The sequence below is a fragment of the Vanacampus margaritifer genome, chromosome 5 (assembly GCF_051991255.1).
Source record: "Vanacampus margaritifer isolate UIUO_Vmar chromosome 5, RoL_Vmar_1.0, whole genome shotgun sequence".
NCBI classification, from domain to species: domain Eukaryota; kingdom Metazoa; phylum Chordata; class Actinopteri; order Syngnathiformes; family Syngnathidae; genus Vanacampus; species Vanacampus margaritifer.
In genome coordinates this window covers 29,123,670-29,143,909 of record NC_135436.1, presented here as the reverse complement: position 1 = coordinate 29,143,909, position 20,240 = coordinate 29,123,670, and the positions used below count along the sequence as shown (strand labels likewise).

Sequence of the window (20,240 nt, the reverse complement as noted above, 5' to 3'; positions counted from 1 at the left end):
ATATTGGGCTAGGAAACAGGAAAATCATGTTTTTGGCAACATGAACTCAGCAGCTGCTAGTTGGTCAGTTACGCTATTCAGCAAGTTTTAATGGGTTTGTATTTTTAGCTACAATGTGTCACTGCATTTTCGAGATTCAAGAGTTTCAACATTGCAAAGTCGCCGCTGTATTCTGTTGCCGTACCTGACAACGAGTAGAGTACGGTGCCATTCTCTCCTTCGTCTGGGTCTTTGGCTTGTATTGTGCCCAGCAGAATCCCAGAAGACGGACCCTCGGACACCTGTTAACCAGGCAAATTAATATCACCAAAGCTGTAAGGTCATTTCTTTTCTTCTTTTTTGTCGACAGTCTTGTGGCGTCACCTGCAAGATGAGTTTTTTCCCAGGGGGGCTGTGGACAAATGTCGGGGCGTTGTCATTGTCATCCAGCACACTTATGAAGACGGTACCGGTGGCGCTGCGTGAAGGCGAGCCGCCGTCCTGCACGACCACCGCCTGCTGGTAGCTGGACTGCTGCTCCCGGTCCAGAGTGGCCCTGGTGCTCATTTCACCTGAAAGCAGATGCGAGGCTTCATCAGAGCTCACGTAGCGTACGAGCGAGGGAGGGCGGCCAACAGACGTGGATCCGATGACACGTGAGTACTACGATGTAGAACATCTGCATGGAGCAGATCCACATTGCGAGCTTGGCAGAAGCTGTTGAGACTTGCTCCGCTGCCAGAGAGCGATCACAAATCAGAGTCTGCGTCTCCTCCCACAGACTAACAGAGTTGGCGGGCCAATTAGAGCGCAACGAGGCGCTGTCGCCACTGTCTGAATTATTCACTGCAGCGAGGGAAGACGCAATTTGAGCTTTAATTGATTTTGTTTCTGAATAATTGAAATGTTCTGCGAGGGGGGAACTGTGTCATAAATGTGTCATGCTAAAACATACTAAAACATTTGCATTCTTTGATTTGCAGCCTTCCGCCAAGAACTAAAGCAATTGGCCCAGTTGTGACCTGATGGTATGAATGAATGATATGATGGGATTTTTGATGGAAATGTAAGCATCTGAGGGCATCGCTGTGATATACAGCACAGTGGTTAGTGCACCTGCCGCAGTCAGGAGTTTTGGGTTCGAAACTCCATTGTTTCTATTGCAGGTTCTCCCACATTCCTCCCATTTCAAAAACATGCATCTAAGGGCAATTGAAGGCTCTCAATTTGATGTGAGTCTCTCGCCAAAAGTTAGCTGGGTTAGGCTCCATTTCAGCTGCAACCCAGGACAAGTGGGACAGAACATAGATGGACTGTCTATTTGTGATTGTAATTGAGTGGCGATTTTAGGTTAATTGATGAATGTCCAAAGGTCTAAATGTTTGTTTGCCTATATGTGCACTGTTTAATCATGGTTGGATGGATGGTAGTTAGCATGCTAGCTGGTTTTGACCGATGTATGGATGCTAGTTAGCAGGCTAGCTGGTTTGGCTGGATGGACGGATGCTAGTTAGCATGCTAGCTGGTTTGGATGAATGGATGGATGGATGCTAGTTAGCATTCTAGCTGGCTTGGATGGATGGATGCTAGTTAGCATGCAGGCTGGCTTGGATGGATGGGTGCTAGTTAGCATGCTAGCTGGCTTGGATGGATGGATGCTAGTTAGCATGCCGGCTGGCTTGGATGGATGGGTGCTAGTTAGCATACTAGCTGGCTTGGATGGATGGGTGCTAGTTAGCATGCTAGCTGGTTTGGCTGGATGGATGCTAGTTAGCATGCTAGCTGGTTCGGGGTGGGTAGGTAGAGCTTTATTGTCATATGAGGGCAATTTGGTGTGCAGCTGTGCCCCCCAATCAGTGCATCCCTATTTGCAAATGACCTGTGTGCGAGTTGATCTGGAAGTTCCGGTCAGGGTGCAGCAGACGATAGCTGAGGCGTCCGTTGGAGCCGCTGTCCCGATCGGTGGCCAACACATGACCAAAGCCTGTCCCCGCCGGCAGGTTTTCCCTCACAGTCATGAAGACTCTGGGCTGCGTGAGTCGAGGTGGGTTGTCATTCTCGTCCGTCACGGAGATCCTGACGGTGGCGCTGCCGGTCTTTTTCAGCTGACCGTGACCTGCGCTGGCCAGCACGGTCAGGAGATACATGTCCTTGACTTCTCGGTCCAGGGCGCTCTTCACAAAGAGCCAGCCGCTGTCCGAAGCGATGCCGAAGCCGGCGGCATCGCCATCCGGTCGCAGGTGATACGAAAGAGGGCTGAAGTAAGCAGAGCCCAACGTTTCTCTGTTAAGGGCTCGGACCCGCAGGAAGCGCGTATTAATCGGAGTGCCTTCTTTGAGCTCTACTCTGTAGCTGAGAGTATCAAACATGGGCCCCTGGTCATTTTCTGCTTGGACATGGACAACAAGCATAAAAGTAGCGCTAAGCTGAGGCACTCCACCATCTTTGGCAATCACTTGGAGATCATAGCGGGGGACACTCTCATAGTCCAGGACCCCTACCAGTCGTATCTCCCCGCTGCTGCGCTCTATGCTGAAAGCTCTCTGAATGCCACTTGGAGATGCCAGGTCAAAGGTCAGCTGGCCATTTGCTCCGGAGTCTCTGTCCTCAGCTTGTACGCGATACACCACAGTCCCCATTTCGGTTTGCTCTGGCAGCAGCAGCGACTCGGAGGACGAGGGAAGAAACACAGGTGGGTTGTCATTGACGTCCTCGATGGTGATGTGGACACGGGTCTGACCGAAGGCCGGGGGGTTGCCGGCGCGGACCTGCAATTCCAAGTCAAGCGTGGGCTGGGCTTCGTGATCCAGGGAAAGGCTGGTTCGCAAGGCTCCGGTGTCGGCATCCACTGTAAAGTATCCTGTGGGGTCACCAGAGCTGATGGTGTAGGCCACATCTCTGGGGAGGCCTGGCAGGAGGGGAAAACGAGACACAAAGCAGAAGTTGTCATTACCCAAGAGAGACTGCAGTGAAAGCATTTAAGAATACTCCAAAGATGCCATTTGTCATTTCCAGTGTGGACATAAAAGCCTGGGAATCGGAATGTATAAACACATTTGTGAAATGGAATTTCTGAACGATGTAAATTCTGGACTAAATGTGTATGTTGGCACTTCTTAACTCATTCACTCCCAGCCATTTTCACGGAAGCAACCTCCTTCGCTCCAGGCTGTTTTACTGGATTTTGACAGATTTTGCAAGGCCCACAGAATATTCTGTTCTATTGCTATAAAGACATGGAACCTACCTAAGAAAGAATACAGTCTCTTCTTTCATTAGGAAATAAATATATTTCTATCTATTTCCGTTTTGCAGCAATTAGTAATTGAATGGTTTCATCATTATTCACAAATCAGTTTAAAACACAGGGGAAAAGAGCTTTTTTGGCCGCGAGTGAATGAGTTAATAGAACGTTTTTATACGTTTTTGGGAGCAAGATGAGATGTATCATGTGTGTGACGTGAAAATGGACCATACCCGTCTTACTCTTGGCTTGGACGCTACCCACAACAGTCCCTTGCAAGACATCCTCGGAAACTGCGAAGTAATACTGTGCCTGTTCAAACACAGGGGGCGCCACTGCACCCGCCACCACGCTGATGTTGACCCTGGCGTTCACCAGGGTGGCCAAACCTCCGCCGTCCTGGGCTGAGATCACCATCGGTATGACCGAGTTGGCCTTGCCATGGACGGATCGAGAAAGAGAGATGACGCCTGCACAAAGAGGATTTCACTTTGAAGCGATCCCTCGTGCGGCTTGAACGTTCAAATGAGGAAAATACACATTTCAATGCGCCAACCTGTGTCTTTGTTGAGGGTGAAGTACGGGGACGACCCCCCGGAAACAGTTTTGTACGTAATCCGGCCGTGCTCTCCTGAGTCTGGGTCGTAGGCGATGACTCGGACCACCGAGGTCCCGGGAGCGCTCTGCGAGCTGAGACTGACAGCGTAGCTCAGCGGGTAGAAGGCGGGTCTGTTATCATTCACGTCCACCAGATCCACCCTCACGTAGGCGTGTGTGCTCAGGCCTCCCTGTCCGAGAATCCAAAAGCGCTCTTGTTATGTTATACCGTCATGTCGGATAAATCACCCAACACTCACAAGCGTTGCAAGTAGACCGTATTACTGGTGTAGAAATAAACCCCGGTGAAAATATTCTATGTATAGAATGACCTCGGAGAAGAGTCCCAACAGGTCAGATTAATGGCCTCCCCCGGGAGAGGCCGACCCAGCGCGAGAGGTCTTTTCTGCAGTCGGTTTCAGAAGGCTTTTCATTTGCGCGGAATACAATGCAGCCATTTCATTTGGACCAGGTGGCAAAAACAAAGGAGACAGCCGTTCAACCTAATAAAATATTACTGCCTGACAGCTGAGGCATTTCTCTCCCCCACCATCTAATCGTTTTAACATGGCCGTCATTTTCTTTCATTTCTCTGCTTGTATTTTCATAGCGAAATGTGACATAAATCGACCAGGATGCTGACGTCTGACGACTGGTCGCCACGTCTTTACCCTGTGACCTGCAGCGCTAACACATTTGCTGTTGCTAGGTTTATGAGACGCATTAGTATAAAACTAGGGGTGTCAAAATTAGCGCGTACTTTTGAGTTCATTTAAAGTTTCTTTAACATCGGTCATTTTTTTAACGCGCGATTAATGACCACCCCTTACTTGGAAAGCCTGTACTGGGGGAATTCCACAATGTCCACGTCAACATTTTTGCAGTAATAAATTGAATAATAATGTATATATTTGTGGAGACTGGGGTCAAGTTGTATTTTACAAATATTAAAATGTGCAGAATTTCACAAGTTACTTCAAGATTAGATGGCTGTCACCGTCTTACAAATGCAATTATGCCATCTAGTGGCAGAAACACGACCTGAACACAAAACAATATCACACTCGTTTTTAACAGTACATCATTTTAATTTTAACTCAGTTTTACTTACTTATTATATAATATAATAGTATATTTTATTGTACATTTAAAACAGATATAAAATGTGCGATTAATAGTGAGTCAACTATTGAAGTTAGGAGATTAATTACGGTTTAAAAAAAATAAAATTTCCTGACACCCTTATTATAAACATTGTTTTCATAAAGGCCTCGGCTCACCCCGTCCACCGCAGTAACCGTGAAGTCGTAGCTGTTCTGGCCTTGGTCCCGGTCCAGCGCAGTTCGAGTGCAGATGACTCCGGTCTCTTTGTCAATGGTGAACTGGGAGTTGATGGCGGGGTTCAGGCCCGGACTCAGCGAGTAGCTGATGGAGCCAAAGGAGCCGCCGTCTGCATCTGTTGCCATCACCTAAGAAGAAGACAAAAATAATGATCAATCCAATGTCGGAAGCAAAGCAGACCACATCGAAGGATATATGATCGTCAAACAAGAATATCATAACAGGTGCTGTTTGCGTTGAAAGAATCTTTGGATTCTTTCTATTTTGTTTATCGGAGCCAAGCGGGCCCTCTGGCAGGATGTGGGCTCTCAGGGAAACGAAGGAGGATGACTTCCCCAGGAGCCGGGAAAGTTGCCAGTTTGGGGGAAACGGCCTGCTTCAGGAATGGCGTCTGTCTACAAAGGACAGTGACAGCGGTGGCGGCTGCGGAACGGCGGCGTACCACACAGTTCGCTTCAGTGTGGCGCATTATACCCTGTAATGTCCCGCTTGTGGTGTGGTTTTAATAAGAGCGCGCTATCTACAGAGGGCTGGAAGCCGCCGCCAAAGTCGTAAAAGTAGCTCACGAGCCGTCAGCCACCGAGTCATTTACTGCAGGATCTCCAGAGATGCAAGATGGGGCCTCTGGGGACCGGCAGTATATAATCATTTGCAAGTGTTGGCTGCGGATGGAGGCCTACTGCAACTAAATTATTACACCGAGATTAAACCTAAAACATGTTTATTATTAGTTCCATGGAGGTGGTTATGTTTTCATCACCATCTGAAGGCAACTTTGGCAGATTTCTGCCCTGTATGGCAATCACTTCATTTTTAGGTACTGTAAATTGAAATTCTATGAGAAATTAGACCTACAGGAAGCACTGGCCAAGGTAACAGTAGTCAGGTTTCCATCCAATTTTTTCAAATTCTTTAGGCAAATTTACTAAAAATGTGCGACTTATGCCCGTTTCCATCTGTTATTATTTGCGACTATTGTGAGGGGACTCCGCCGCTGTAGGTGGCGCTATACATCATAATCCACCAGTGATCCACCAGTAATTTAAAAGAAGAAGAAAAACAGGAAGCAACTGTGCTGTGCAATGACGTCGTATGAGTTTGCGTTTGGAAAACTTGATCAACCGTAGTTTGTTTGTTTGCCGTTTTCCCTCTAAAATTGCGTTAATATTCACTTCTTTAATTAATTCCAAAAAGATTTCTGTTTCGTCATCCCCTCAAACATACCTTACTTTGTCGTCCGACATTGCTTTGGGACTACAAATGTGTGACGTAATATCCAATCAAAACGTGTATCCGGCCTCGCCAGCGGGTTATTTTTCTTTTTTCGATACGCTTCAAAATCCACCCCCTCTAATCGTAAAAATGTTGAGAATTTTTTCGAATTTCTGGCATTTCCATTCAGTTTTCGCATTTCTTAAAAATTCGAATAAAAATGGGTGGATGGAAACCCAACTAATATAACAGTGTGACGTATAGGATGAAGTCAAAAACAAACTGACTGGACAATCAATTAGCAGAATTGGAACGCATCGCTCCTATTTCGGAACTACAAATCAACATGCGCTCTTCTGTTCTGTTCTAGCTGATGTCTCTGTGCTTTACGTTCCTTGTTTTCAGGTCATGCAGACATTGGGCAGTCTACCGTACATATTATTATCTCGAGCGCTAAGGTTGTAGTGTCAGCCATTTGCTAGTGTTTGGGCTAAAAAAAAAATAATAGCTCAACTTTCCAAACTCTCATCCAGAATGTGATGAGTTTGAAAGACAAATACAAATGTTGATTTACAAGAGCATGATTGGAAACGCTTGTCTGTCGGCATTCATCCAATAAAAGTAACAGGCAGAAAACAGAACCTGTTGCTATAATGTCCAAACACTTGAATTTTCATCAGGAGCATGGCCAAGGAAAATAAGGTTCCGATTTGTCCAACAGCAAAAAAGAAAAGAAAAAAGAAGTGAGTGTGAGTCAAATCATTCATTGGTGGCGATGAAGGCTTGAGGGGGGTGCAGTCATCCAGGCTGCACTCGGAATGGCGGAGCAGCAGATGGGAGGCCTGCATTGTAACTCCTAGCAGAGGACGAGCGGTGTGTAGGAGTGAGCGCGCGAGCCAAAGAGAAGAATAATAAACCACACGAGGAAGGGGAAACCAAGAGCCATAGGAGGCAGCTACTCCATCTTGAACGCACGCACACACGCTGCCCTGCGCTGTAATATTTTATCAGTTTCAGTTAAATAAGTGAGCCTGCGGGGTTATGTGCTTGTTTTCTCTGCAGTGGTTTGACAAGTATTGGCAACGTGGGAAGTAAAGGAAGAGTTTCTGCATGAATAATATGTAAAAAAATTATTAAAAGCAGAGAGAGGTTCATGTCATTTAACTGAAAGAAACTGCGAACATCTTTTGCAAACGATCCAAGATTAGAAGGCCTAAACTAAAAAAAGCTTTGCCACTTAGCGTTGGCAACCCGTCTTAGAGGAAGCACATCTTGGTGTTGTTGCAAAGTCGCGACCCGCTTTTATGGAAATTCAGGACAATAAAGCATTTTTTTGTTTGAGTCCAGTTTCAATCATGCATGTTAGTTTTTATCATAGTCAATCTCATCCCGGTTTTATTTAGTCCATTTGTAGTCGACTATAAATCTAGCATTTTAGTCTTTATTTTAGTGGAAGAAAACATCATTTATTCATCTAGTTTTTTAGTCAACAAAAACTGTGAATGTTTTAGTCTAGTTTTAGTCAAGCCAATCATTTAATCCCTGTATATATTTTTTGTCAGCAGATTAGCCTTTTCACATAAAATGTTCTCTCATCTTTTTAACTAAAATGTGCTTCTTTTTTTTTTTTTTTTTTTTTAACCTTTCACTGTGAATCCACCTCCTGTCTGTCCCATGAGTTTGTGCATGTTGCACTTGCTAGCTGCAGATTTGAAAAGGGGGTGTGTCACTGTGTGTCACATGACGGCGTCGCAGTGACAGATTAGCAGACAAGATTTTTGCAAAATCATACAAATTTCGTCTCGTTTTTGTTCATGAACTAAAATGGCCATCAATTTTAGTTCAGTTTTTATGAAGTGAAGTACATTTTTGTCTCGTCTTTGTTAGTCGACAAAAATGCATACTGATTTAGTCCCAGTTATTGTTTATTAATGAGGCTTTTAGTCTAGTCTAAGTACTGTAAAAAATGTGTGTGTTTTGCCGAAATTATTTTTTAGTTTTCGTTGACAAAATGAACACTAGCCGTAGCAATTTTCTTTCCCCTCTCCATGGCTCCCCCAGATGCTGCACATAAAAACCCACACAATTTTCATGATGGCATGAAACGGAAAATGTCGAAGCAAATCGTAGAGGAGAAGTTGGAAGGAAGGTTCTGCTGCTTCCCCTCAAAACTCATTTCACATGAGTGTGGTTCCTTCAAACCTTCGCAAAGTGTGCTGCAGATGCTCTCCCCTATTATATTTGGAAACGCGGTGAGGATACACGAGCACAATACGTTCCATGTGTTCAGCGCGAGGCACGTCGATGGGAATGAACTCACAGATAACCCACCGCTCATTTGCATAAGTCGCAGGCGCTTCTCGCCAAGTGCCCCAAAGCTATCATTTTCATTGGTAGCTTCGCCGGCGTCGTCTCCCCTTGCACTTCCCACACGAGACGACGTGAGGTCGTATGCAAATGAAAACCGGCATCGGAAAATTAGCCAAGCCGCAAACCATAAACCCGAAGGGACACGGAGAGCCCAATAAAAGACAGCCGTTGGCTTAAAAACAAGCCTCGTAGAAGTCGGAGAAGGAAAAAAGAAATAACGCTCCCAGTTGAACTACAATGTCACGACAAGATCCTTTCCCTCAATGTTTGCAAGTCTTGCTCTGCTCCCTGTCGCTTCCCTTTTGACGACTTGTAGCGTGTTTTGGCGAAAATATTCGAGAAATTACAAATATCTTGCAAGAGAGGAGACATTTTACAGCGCAAACACACACGTTTAATATAGTTCCGAGTAAAGTGACAGCTGCTGTCCTGCTTAAGCTTAACATGGAGCCGCCATGATGACAAACAATTGTTAGCTTGGATAGCTGTTCCGTCAAAGACGTCACAATCTTTTCACAATATCCCCCAAATCTTTGGTAAATTAAAATAAACCACGAGACTTAAAGAACAAGATAAGAACAGTTGCTGTTCGTGTTGACATGAGGACTGAGCTCATTTAGACTTCATCTAATATTTGACTAACTAATAGAGGCATAACCAATAGATGGTATAAATTTGGCACCCAGTATTAATGTCGACTAATGACCCCATTGTGGCAACGCTGCATCAGTATGAAAATGGCCAAAAAATGAAAAAGAAAATGGCCGCCAGCACATTTGGTGTCGCCTCTCCTCCCTTGCTTGACTAGCTGCTCGCAACCTGTGGTGGGAATGCTCGGCGCCAAGCTAACTTGCTCTGCCCTAGCGTCGAGCTACAGCTCGCTAACTAGCGCAGCTATACACTTCCCAGAGCTGCTCAATCTAAGTCACTATCCTCGCCACTATAAGATACACTTCTGACATATTATTACTAAAGGAGGATGAGGCGTATCTAATAAGCTTGCGATACACCAATATCGAAGAGCGAACAGGAGAAGACAATGAAGTCATGCTAACTGCTAAGCTAACATGAAATGTGGATTAGCAAAACACCAAAATAAGGAAGTGGAAGCCTACAGCAAATTTTCAACAAAAGTCTGGCTGTGATTGTGATAAAAAGGAGAGTCAACTATGAAAAGTAAGTTAGCTGGTCAATTATTAAAGGGACTACAAACTGTATTGACCTGCCTGCGACCCGAGTGTCTCCGTCATGGTCTCTCAATGCAATAATGGCTGTAGCGACATGAATATTAAATAATAACAAAATGATGTCGAAGTGGTATGCAAGCAATCGGCTTCTTCATCTTTATGTGAAGTGGCTCACTTTCCAAGCAGTAGTTTCACGTGTTTTCATAGTTAAGGGTGAGGACGCGTGAGGATTTACTGTGTTTTGAAAGCGGTGCTTAACTTCCTTGACAACTACAACAATGTTCAAATGGTACGTAAAACCTTTCCAGTGTTAATTTATTCGTTTTTGTTTCACAAGGATGTCCTACGTAGTTAGTGGGCACATATTAAGGTGTAAAACTGCAGAAAGGCATGAAAATCAGTCACTAAAGTGGGCATACAATGAAGTGATCAACCGAGGAAAAAAAAAAAAAAACACCATACATCCCTCATGACTTGGTCATGTTGGCATTAGGGGGCCTCTTTCTGTATTTTCCCACTCCTATTAAACTCTTTCCACTTCAACGTGCTGTGTATAGGCATTACACAAGTCTTTATTTGGATTGGATTATAAGTTCAAAAAGATTGGTACGCAATCTTGGATCAGCGGCAGCTCGAGGTTTTCTCCCCACACTCGGCGTACGCGAGTGAGGCACGATGGGAGCCGTCTTATCAGGCGCCGTTTGCTCCTCCAGCCACTCGGTAAAACAAGCTGGGGGGGATCCAACGATAACTGGGCCAGACTGCGGTTCTCTCCCGTCTGATTCCAGGAGACCGTCTGACGGTCCGCACATTTGCACGCCTCACATGTTTATTTATCTTCAATATGCTGAAATTGATCGGAGCGCCTGACGCTCTGAAGAAGAAGAAGAAAAAAAAGCTACTGGCCCACTTGGCCGACCTTGCTTTGCGGTCGGAGAGAACGTCAGGCCTAGGAAGGTCACGATTATCATAATTGCTCTCAAAAGTCAAAAAGATTTGACTGCCTTTTGCAGTTTGAACATCCACACTTACGGGGATTTCAACTAGAGCGTGACAAGTGTACTGTTATAGTTTATCCGTTCGTGTAATTTTGATGAATGTCCAAGATCTTTTATTAATGTCTCGTTTGAGTCACCTTAAGCAACTAGACAAAGTGCAATTTCTGCAGAAATTGCGTGTGAATGCCGAAAGCTGAATGCTAATAGCTAAATGCTAAGCTAAATGCTTATGAAGGAAATTGAAAGATAATTACAAGTATTACTTGTAGTCGAATGACAAATGAATGAAAAGACAACTTTAAGGTAGGGTTGAATCATTTCAGAGAAATTATAATCAATTTCCTGATATGATACTCAGTTGGTATCGAACCATCGGATGTACTAAAATTTGGTCCAAGCGGGGTTCTAATTCATGGCTAATGATGTAAATAGTTGAAAGATAAATGAAAAAAAAAAAAAAGCAACCAGTCTAAGGCGGGATTCAAACCATCGAGTGTACTAAAATGTGGTCCAAGCGGGGTTTGAACCCAGGTTCTCTGCGGTGGTAGGAAATTGCTGATTTTGGGACACCAGTGAAATTAGAATGCATTTCAGAGGTGGGATTCAAACCCGAGTCCTCCTGCTTACTGGACAAGTGCGCCACTGAGTGGAATCACATGACATATACCAGAAGAGGCATTCATTTTTTTAAGCAAGTTGAAAACGGTGTATTTAAGAAGTAATATCTGGGAGTTATTGCTCGGCAAAAAAAGTCAAATAAAAAGGTTAAAAACAACATTAGTGAGCCTCCAGCATTCCCACAATTATTGGATAATACTTGTTTGACCAAAAGTGAGCCTCTTAGTAGAGGCAGAAGATTTGATGTAGCTCTTGTACTGGATGCAATTAGATTGCACTTGAGTGTGTGATTGAGCGCTGAGGCTTTCGTCAAGTCCTTGAGGACAAAGCAACCCCGTGTAGGTCACTTTGGCCTCGTTTTCCCAGGCTACCGTTCCTCTCGCCCAACCCCGCTGTGGAAATTACAACTGTGAGTAAAAGAGCGACGGAGGACCGAGCAACGTAGAAGCCAACAAAGCGGGACGTGGCGGAAAGATGGTTTTTAATCACACTCCTTGCGTTTCACAAGCGGCCCCGTCAAACAATCGGTCTCGCGCGGTTCCACCGTGAAGGCCGGCCAATCAGGAGCGCACGGCTGCCTGCCAATCCAAATAGGCCGCAAAATGATGGAGCGCATATGTAAATGTTTGCCCGCCGGGAAATTAGCGCACGCATCAATCACCTCTGCATGCAAAATGTCCCTTTGGTGCACCTTAAACACGCAATCAAAGTCCGAGACCTGCAAACATTGAGGGAGAGATGTCATGGCTCATCAGCTCGGTGCAAAAAAAAACTAAAATGTGCAATAAACGGAATCTTCTGCACGGTCACGGCTCAACCTGGTGCAGATGAGAACCAAGAGCCGGTCCAAAAATAACCCATCTCGAAATCTCTTGAGGTTGAAATTTACGACGGTTTGCTTTTATCTTGCTTGGCTACCTGAACGCAGCATATACCTGACACGCAGAGCCAGAATGTGGTTTGAATCTAAAAAGCCGTAACTGTTGACGTGCCCGGGGATGAAATAAATGCGGCTTTACTGATATACAGTATATGGATCCAAAAAAGTGACTTTGCCGATATGTCCACTGCCCCATACACAGAACTGTAAGCTAATTGGCACGTGTTAGTACACACTAAGCAGCTGGTAATGAAGTACTGCTTCCACACAAAAAAAACGTCATGAGTGAATGCTTATGCTTTTACTGTGTTTATGAGTGCTCACATGAGTTTCACAGAATCTTGCATCAACAAGAATCCACCCCTGAAGACGGCCTCTGGTCGTCATGGTAACAGAAAGCGGAATCTTGTTGGCACAGTAGGGTACAAGGGGGGGGGGGGTGCGCATGTGCTGTGTGCTTTGATTCCTGATAGCCGGAGTGCTGAAACCATGTCACAAATGTTATTAAGACAAATGGGAGCGGCACGGCCATCATTGAATCTATCCTCGTCAAATTCACAGCGGCAAGAGATCTTGCCAAGCTGCGGCGGGTGATCGGTTACGCCGAGAAGGTGATCGGCTGCCTTCCCTCATGTCCCTGCATGACTCCAGGGCACTGAGGAGGGCAAGGGAGCTTATAGCTGACCCTTCCCATCCTGGCCATGGCCTCTTTACCCTGCTCCCCTCTGGGATAATGCTCCGTCTGCTCAAGGCGGTGAAAGCCCGGCACAGACTGATCTTTTTCCCGTCAGCGGCCACGCTAATCAATGACTCATTCATCTTTCTCTGACTCCACACTAAACAGGCACTCTGTTTACAAAAGAACCGTTATACACCGAATATCTGGACAGAGGTGGCAAATCCAGGTCCAGAAAGTAAAAATCCTGCCACCGTTTGGCTTTAACCCCTGGTGCTAGCTAGCTAGCTAGCCAACTCCCTAGCAGGTAAACGATCACCATGGGAGCTAGCTAGGGAGCTAGCTAACTAGCGCCTGAGGCTAATGCCAAACTGTGGCAGGATTTTTACTTTCTGGACCTGGATTTGGCACCTCTGTCTGTATCTGGAGACTTTTTCCAATGAAAACACCAAGCTGATACACATAGTGGAAACAAGGTACACAGGTTGGCCACCATTAACGCTCGTCTATTTGGAGGTTTACAGCCATGTTTAAGCCACATGCCAAATAACCACCAGTTGATAATTTCCTGTTCCGAATCAAAACTCAAAGTCATCATCATCAAATATAATTTCAGCGACAGCTTCAAAGGCCAGTCGAGCTTTGACTGACTCAACTCCGATGTGAGCAATTACAGGCGGCGAACGATGGACTTGATGGAGAACATGGTGATCATTAAAAGCCAGTAAAGGTAAAAGAGGGAAGTGTGGGCTACAAAGAACTGGGTCGAGTGGGCGGGCTGCAGGAATGCGGCCAGAAAACAGCTTTGGGATTCGCACAGCTGGTGTAAAGCCCGCGGCTGCTGCTGCCGGAGGTGGTGATGATGTCCTGGCAGCACTTCTGAGGCGAGGGCAGAGACCTCCTGCTGGTCGTGCGAAATCGCTGAAGAAGCTTGGACACGTGTCCAGCACCACGCCTCAACATCGATACTATTTTAATGAACACTTGCTGCAGTTTTGAGCCAAGCCAAAAGTGTACGTTTTTTTTTTTTTTTTTTGCAAAGGAAGAGAAGCAGGAAAAAACGCTTGAAATGTTGATCTAGTCTCAGATGAAGGGATTTTTTCAGTGAGATGATGGTGGATATTGATGAAAGATTTGGTGCTTTGGTACCGTTATTGAAGAGATACAGAGAGACAGGCTTTGTAGTTCGGGGAGGAGCTAAGTTTGCCTTGGTAGAACCCCATGTAAAGTTTGAAAAGACAAAACCTGCAACACTAGTTTCTCTGATTGCCATGAAATGAGACGGACGGACATGTCTATCATAACAGCATGTACAAAAAGACTCAAGAAAGAACACACTAAATTGAACTCAAAGTCAGCAACTTTGGTTCGAAGGAACTATTTTGGGTGAATTCCAGGGCTGGTTCTTTTCCCACAAAGGAAATCACCCAAAACATCTGAAATTGGAAGCAGCTATCTTCGACATGGCTGACACTACCTCTATTGTGATTTCCTTTACCTGTGCCATCTAATTCAGGCCGAGCATGGCAACAAAGCTTGATGATCGTACGGAGGACTCGGCACGAACTGCATGGGTCCGTTCATATCATATTTGTAAAGACAGGAAGTCCAGAAGCAAATAGGGGCAAAGAAGCTCCAAAGAAAACACAGGATTTTTATATTTTTATAGTCTTTGAACTGCACATATCATCACTACTGTGAGGAAAAACTAAACGGTGGATTTTTGAGACATGTTATCATGGAACAGCTTTCAGTCTATTAACTATCATCTGGCAATCGTTAATAACTGTAGCAAACATCACGTCAAAGAGGACGGTACCGTAGCTCTTGTTTATGGTTTTGATGGTCCTGACCAAAGTGCTTGGATGAATGATTGGACCCAAAGAAAAATAAAAGCACCATATTCAAACCCAACCGCCCGTGGGGCGAAATGGAAGGTTTGGCCCCGAGTCTTTAGCGTGCGGGTCACAAATGAATGCTCCTCCAACGCCGCCTTTGAACCCCCCGAATGAACAGTTTTACATCAGCTCCCAATTAGCCATTTGCATAGCTTCTTTTGTACGCGCTTCGGTAACATTTCGCAGACACTGGAGAAAGTCACGCTTATTTACGCTCTTTATAATCACAGAACAAAAACAGTCCATGTCAAAATCCCCGCTCCTCTTGGATGTCCTTGCACGACACGAGTGAAACAATTAACTCCAGATTTGTGGTGCACGGTCTTTGTCCAGATGTCCATCAAACGACCACTGCGAGACTGATGGGACGTCGCCGAGAAGCGGCGTAAAAACGTCAAGGTCACTCAGAATCTTAATCAAATCTCCTCGCAAGTATACGATCGGATGATGTATGCCAAATCATCTCATCGAGAGTGCGTTCCAACCATCCTGAACAGGGCGGATGTTTGCACGTCGTCAATAAAAAAAGACTTTTACTGTAAATCTGCTGGTTGGTAGGCCTGAGGAATGCGGAATGAACCGTGATTGGCTTGACTTTCTTCTTCAAGGGATAAAAGAAACTTCCTGACACGGGGAGACAACCGGGTTCTGGTTTCTAAGTCAACATTTGCTTCAATGTTTCATCTGCAGTGTGAGTGCGGCGGAACAGAGCTGATAGAAGGTCCGTTTTTGGATTGATATCGGCTACGTTGACTTGAGTAACTTTTCAAAACTATCGCTGTTCACTCAACCTTGCAAAACATATTTTTTTAAATTGTAATGCCAGATGAGGGGATGGAGCTACGACCTTGCAGACCAAGTACTTGTTTTTACACATCTTAATCAGAACTTGGGTGGGGGGGTCGGTTGTAAGCTGGGGTGAAGTCAGTAGTTTCAAATGAATGTTAATATTAGTATTTGTAATTATACACTTTGCTAGAGAAGCTTCATGAACCACTGCTGTACTTTTATTTGGAACAGGGATGTGATTTGACCAAAGTGAAATTATCTGAAAATTTAGCCGGGGGTCTGGCACCCAGCTAGGTCCAGGGCAGTGCCCTGGTGGGGGGACAGCTCATGGGTTTTCCGTGTTTTTAAGTACTTTCAATGCACTCACATGACAAAGAAATAGACAAAACAACAGCATAAATTTTCAATGTATATTGAACTATCCCATATAAAATGGCAGTTTTAGTCAACTCAAAATCAGTCACATTCAAAAACATTGGACTGCCTTTGCTTTTAAAAACTATCACTGAGAATATCATCATATCTAACTAATGTGATTACTAAGTTAACACATAAATAATGTTGAAGAGTTCAAATTTCATGAACAAATAATTGTATCATGACCAAATGAAAAGTAACTCATATTAGAGCATACCACGAATGTCTTTGTTATAGCAGAAGATGTTATCTGTCGGAGTCATGTGCATACACAATGAACTACTAAAAAAAAAAAAAAAACGGAATTTTTTTTGGGGGGGGAGATAAAAAAAATTAATTAGCGGAAAAATCCCATCCCTGTTGGGATGTGATTGCACAGATGAACATTTTCACAGATCACCAATTTTAGCGTTTAAACAAAAAAAAAATCCAACTTACAATAATGTGTAAAACACAAAAAGTCAATCAAGCAATTTTGATCCATTGGCAGCTTTTTAAAACGAAGACCATAAAGATTCATTCACGCATTCAACTAGAACCAAGTTCCTCTAAGTTTGGTCCCTAGGCCGCCGAGAACCCACCAGGTCTCCACTTTCAACCCTATTTTCCACAAAATTTTTGGTTAGTTTTCCAAGCGGTTGGACTGCCGAACAAATCAAGTTCCCATGGCCCACTGTATCTTATTGGAGTAGAACGCAGACCTATTTTTTGTTGTTGGCGAGTAGGTGGTCAACATTAGTTTTAATGGTTAAGCGGTCCTCATTTAGAAAGAGTTAGAACTAGAATGTCAATAATGGCTCATGTTAGCAAAAGATAAACCGTAATATAAGATTTCTGTTGCGATTACGACATATTCAGATTGAGCTGCAATCAAGTGATAGTTTGTAGAGCTGGCAAGGTTATAAATACATTACTGTTGACAAGAAAAGTCCATAAAAGTGTTTGGGAAATAACAACACAGTGGAGGTCTTCAACATTCAAGTTCTTTCTCATAAATCTGGCCAGATGAATTATCATGTCTTACATCATTGGCTCTTTCTGCGGTATGTATTAAAATTGGTGAGTCGTCAGGATACAAAGATATCCCTTCGAATTTCGGGGTTCCAAAACCGCCATTATTTGATCATTCTTTCATTTCAGTGTTAAGTTTTTGACAAATTTTGCGGGACGTAAGATGGCCAGTGTTTTTTTTTAAACATTTATCAGACTTTCTGGTCAAAACGAACTGTCTGTCTTTCATCCTGCCCGTCCATCTGGAGGTGATTAGGCATTTAAGGAGAGTAGAGTTTCAGAAAAAAAAAGCAGAAAGAAAGAGCAGAGAAGAGAGATATTGTGCAACTCAAAAACAAAACAGCAAGGATGGTCAGGGAAACTTCATCCAAGACTGCTCAGGCATGTAATTTGATATGTTGGCTTTTAAATGATCTGTACAGGAAAATTAAGCCTACAAATGTTCCAATAATGATGACAAAGTGTCTACTCAGGGCAAAAGATAGCACGCTCATATTAAGTAATTCTCGGGCAATATGTTATATGCCAAATGTTGCATTCTAATTAAGAAACAAAGGTTTAAGAGTAACCGATAAAACAGACGCCACAACTACACTTCTGTGCTAAGTTTAGCACTTCAGTTCCACAAAAGCCTTACACAAGGGAGAAAAAATAAGCAACGCCAAAGCCCCACCGGGCGCTCCGTCATGTTTGCGAGGCGTATTAACCCATCGGCCACCTGGAAGGATGCAGCACAGCTCGTCGTAAACTGCCAAAGAGGCTCCTGCTCGAGACATTTGCCTGTTTATTTTCCGAGGGTCAAACAGGAGACGCCGACCTGTGGTGATTTTCTTACGCCTGCTGATTGCCGTTTGGGCCAATGAAAAGAAAACAAAAGGAAGAAAATTGCCTGTTAAAATTAATTGTATGAAACAAATCACTTTGAATACTAATGAGTATTTAAAGCAACAAAGTCGCCTGGTGGAGTTTGAGTTTAATCATGCATGTCCGGTGGCTACCGTCGTCAAGCTAAAAAACACATGGCTTCATTTCAGGGGACACATTGCAAGTAATGTAAAAAACATCATTTTGGCTAACTCAGCGCTGCGGGACATCAACTGGCCTTAGGTCACACGCCTGCACTGAATGCAACGGCCTTTCAACTCAACCCCACAAGTGTCATTTGGAGATTTTGATGCAGTTTGAAGAGCAGCAAAAAATCCAGGCAAAGCTACACTGGACTGGAGACACACTGGATCTACTTTTCCGTCAAAACTGTAAACAACTGCCATTGCCATGAGGCCCTTCAGGTGATTAATGAGATTCTTTCATAAAGCGATGACATTTGTGAGCGTAATCCTGAAACCATAACCCCTAATCGCAATCCTTACCAGAGCCCTAAAACCACTAACCGCTCCTGAACTCGAAACCCTAACCTCAACCCTAGTCTGGACTAAAAGTCCTGACCTTAACCCAATGCCAACCATGAACCCGAGCGTGTTGGCATCATCCCAATTCACATTTCTCTTTAACCTTGCTTGTTTGTATGTCAATATTCTTGTACATGACGCTTCACCTGTCGCTCAGTTTTGTGTTGAAATGTTTATCTTAAAAGTGTAAGGGAGGGATATTTTAAGGCTTAAACAGTTTTTCACCTACTACGGGTGGGTCTGGAATGTAACTCTCATGATAAACAAAGACCACTAATGTATAATGGATCCTAGTGCTGTCCTCTTATATGGACATGGACAGTAGTCAAGTTTCCATCCAACTGTTTCGAATTTTTTAAGTGAATTTAATGAAAATGCCCAAAACGGACATGCGCCTTCTGCCCGTTTCCATCTGTTCTTCTTTTGCGAATATTGAGAGGGGACTCCGCCGCTGTAGGTGGCGCTATACACCATAGAGATGTGATCCACCAGTAATTTAAAAGAAGAATAACAGGAAGCGACTGAGCCGTGCGATGACGTCGTATGAGTTTTCTTTTGCAATTCTTGATAAACCGTAGCGTTTCTTTGCCGTTTTCCATCTAAAATTGCATTAATATTCGCTTCTTTAATTAATTCCAAAAATGTTTCTGTTTTGTCACCACCCCCAACGTTGCTTTGGGACTACAAACGAGCGACGAGTTTAACCCTTGCCAAAATTCGAAATTTTCTTTTTTTTTTTATAGGATTTGGAAATCCACCACCTCTAAACGTAAAAACGTTTTTGCGAATGTTGGAAACCCAACTAGTTTTAATGGCTAAATGACCGTTTTTTTTAGGAAAGTGTTCCTTTTCCTCTGTAAAAGAAATGATGCCGAGGAAGGCAGAGGCAGCTATTTCCAGGGTCTTGCTAGGTGAGGAGTGGCGGGGGACCTAATATGAACCCTTGCCAGCTTGCAGGTGTGCTGCACCATTCATGTGGTCATGACTCAGCTTCCTCTAGCGTTTGTCGGAGGGGGGGTAATGTTTGCCCACTCAGCACGGCATGCACAAACACCGCACAGATGCGGTTGCATGTCCCGATAACATCCTTGTGAGCTTGTTTGATGAAGTCGACGCAGAATATTCATCACCCCGAGCAGGCCCTCACATCTTCGTGTGGGGCGCCATGCGACAAACGGCACCGCTTTCATCGATACCTGCAGTCCCGCGTCCCCCGAAACCCGGGGATAATAGCATTGCGCTGGTGTTCATTTGTATTTTGTACAGTACGACATTCAAAGCAAGCCACATCCTATCATGTGGTGGTCTTTTCAGTAACAATGAAAAACACGCTGCGCAAATGTAATTTGAATGATCTTCCCGCAGTTATCACAAAGCAGATCTTCCTGCCCCAAGCCAGCATTCATGAAAGGATACTGCGGAGTCACTTGCCAGTTGACACATGAGGGCATACGGGCTCTGTTGCTAAATTTAAGGTCAGCGCTAGTGAAGGATGCTTTCAGTGGATTTTGACGGTGCCAAACGTGTGGTGTGGCAAGAGCAGGACTCCTCTGAAGCTCCTCAACGCTTAATTTACACCGACAGTCTGGTTCTAATAAAACGGCAAAACTTCAT

The 20,240-nt window shown here is 44.4% G+C and overlaps 1 protein-coding gene across 1 annotated transcript in view; it reads right to left on the bottom strand.

Moving 5' to 3' along the window:
* LOC144052468 (protocadherin-16-like) overlaps window positions 1-20,240 on the bottom strand; it is a 106,922-nt gene that overhangs the window by 20,162 nt on the left and 66,520 nt on the right. Inside the window, 6 exon segments of the mRNA XM_077566552.1 lie at window positions 185-281; window positions 364-551; window positions 1,859-2,887; window positions 3,457-3,693; window positions 3,780-4,011; window positions 5,101-5,289. Coding sequence (XP_077422678.1) covers window positions 185-281; window positions 364-551; window positions 1,859-2,887; window positions 3,457-3,693; window positions 3,780-4,011; window positions 5,101-5,289 — 1,972 coding nt within the window.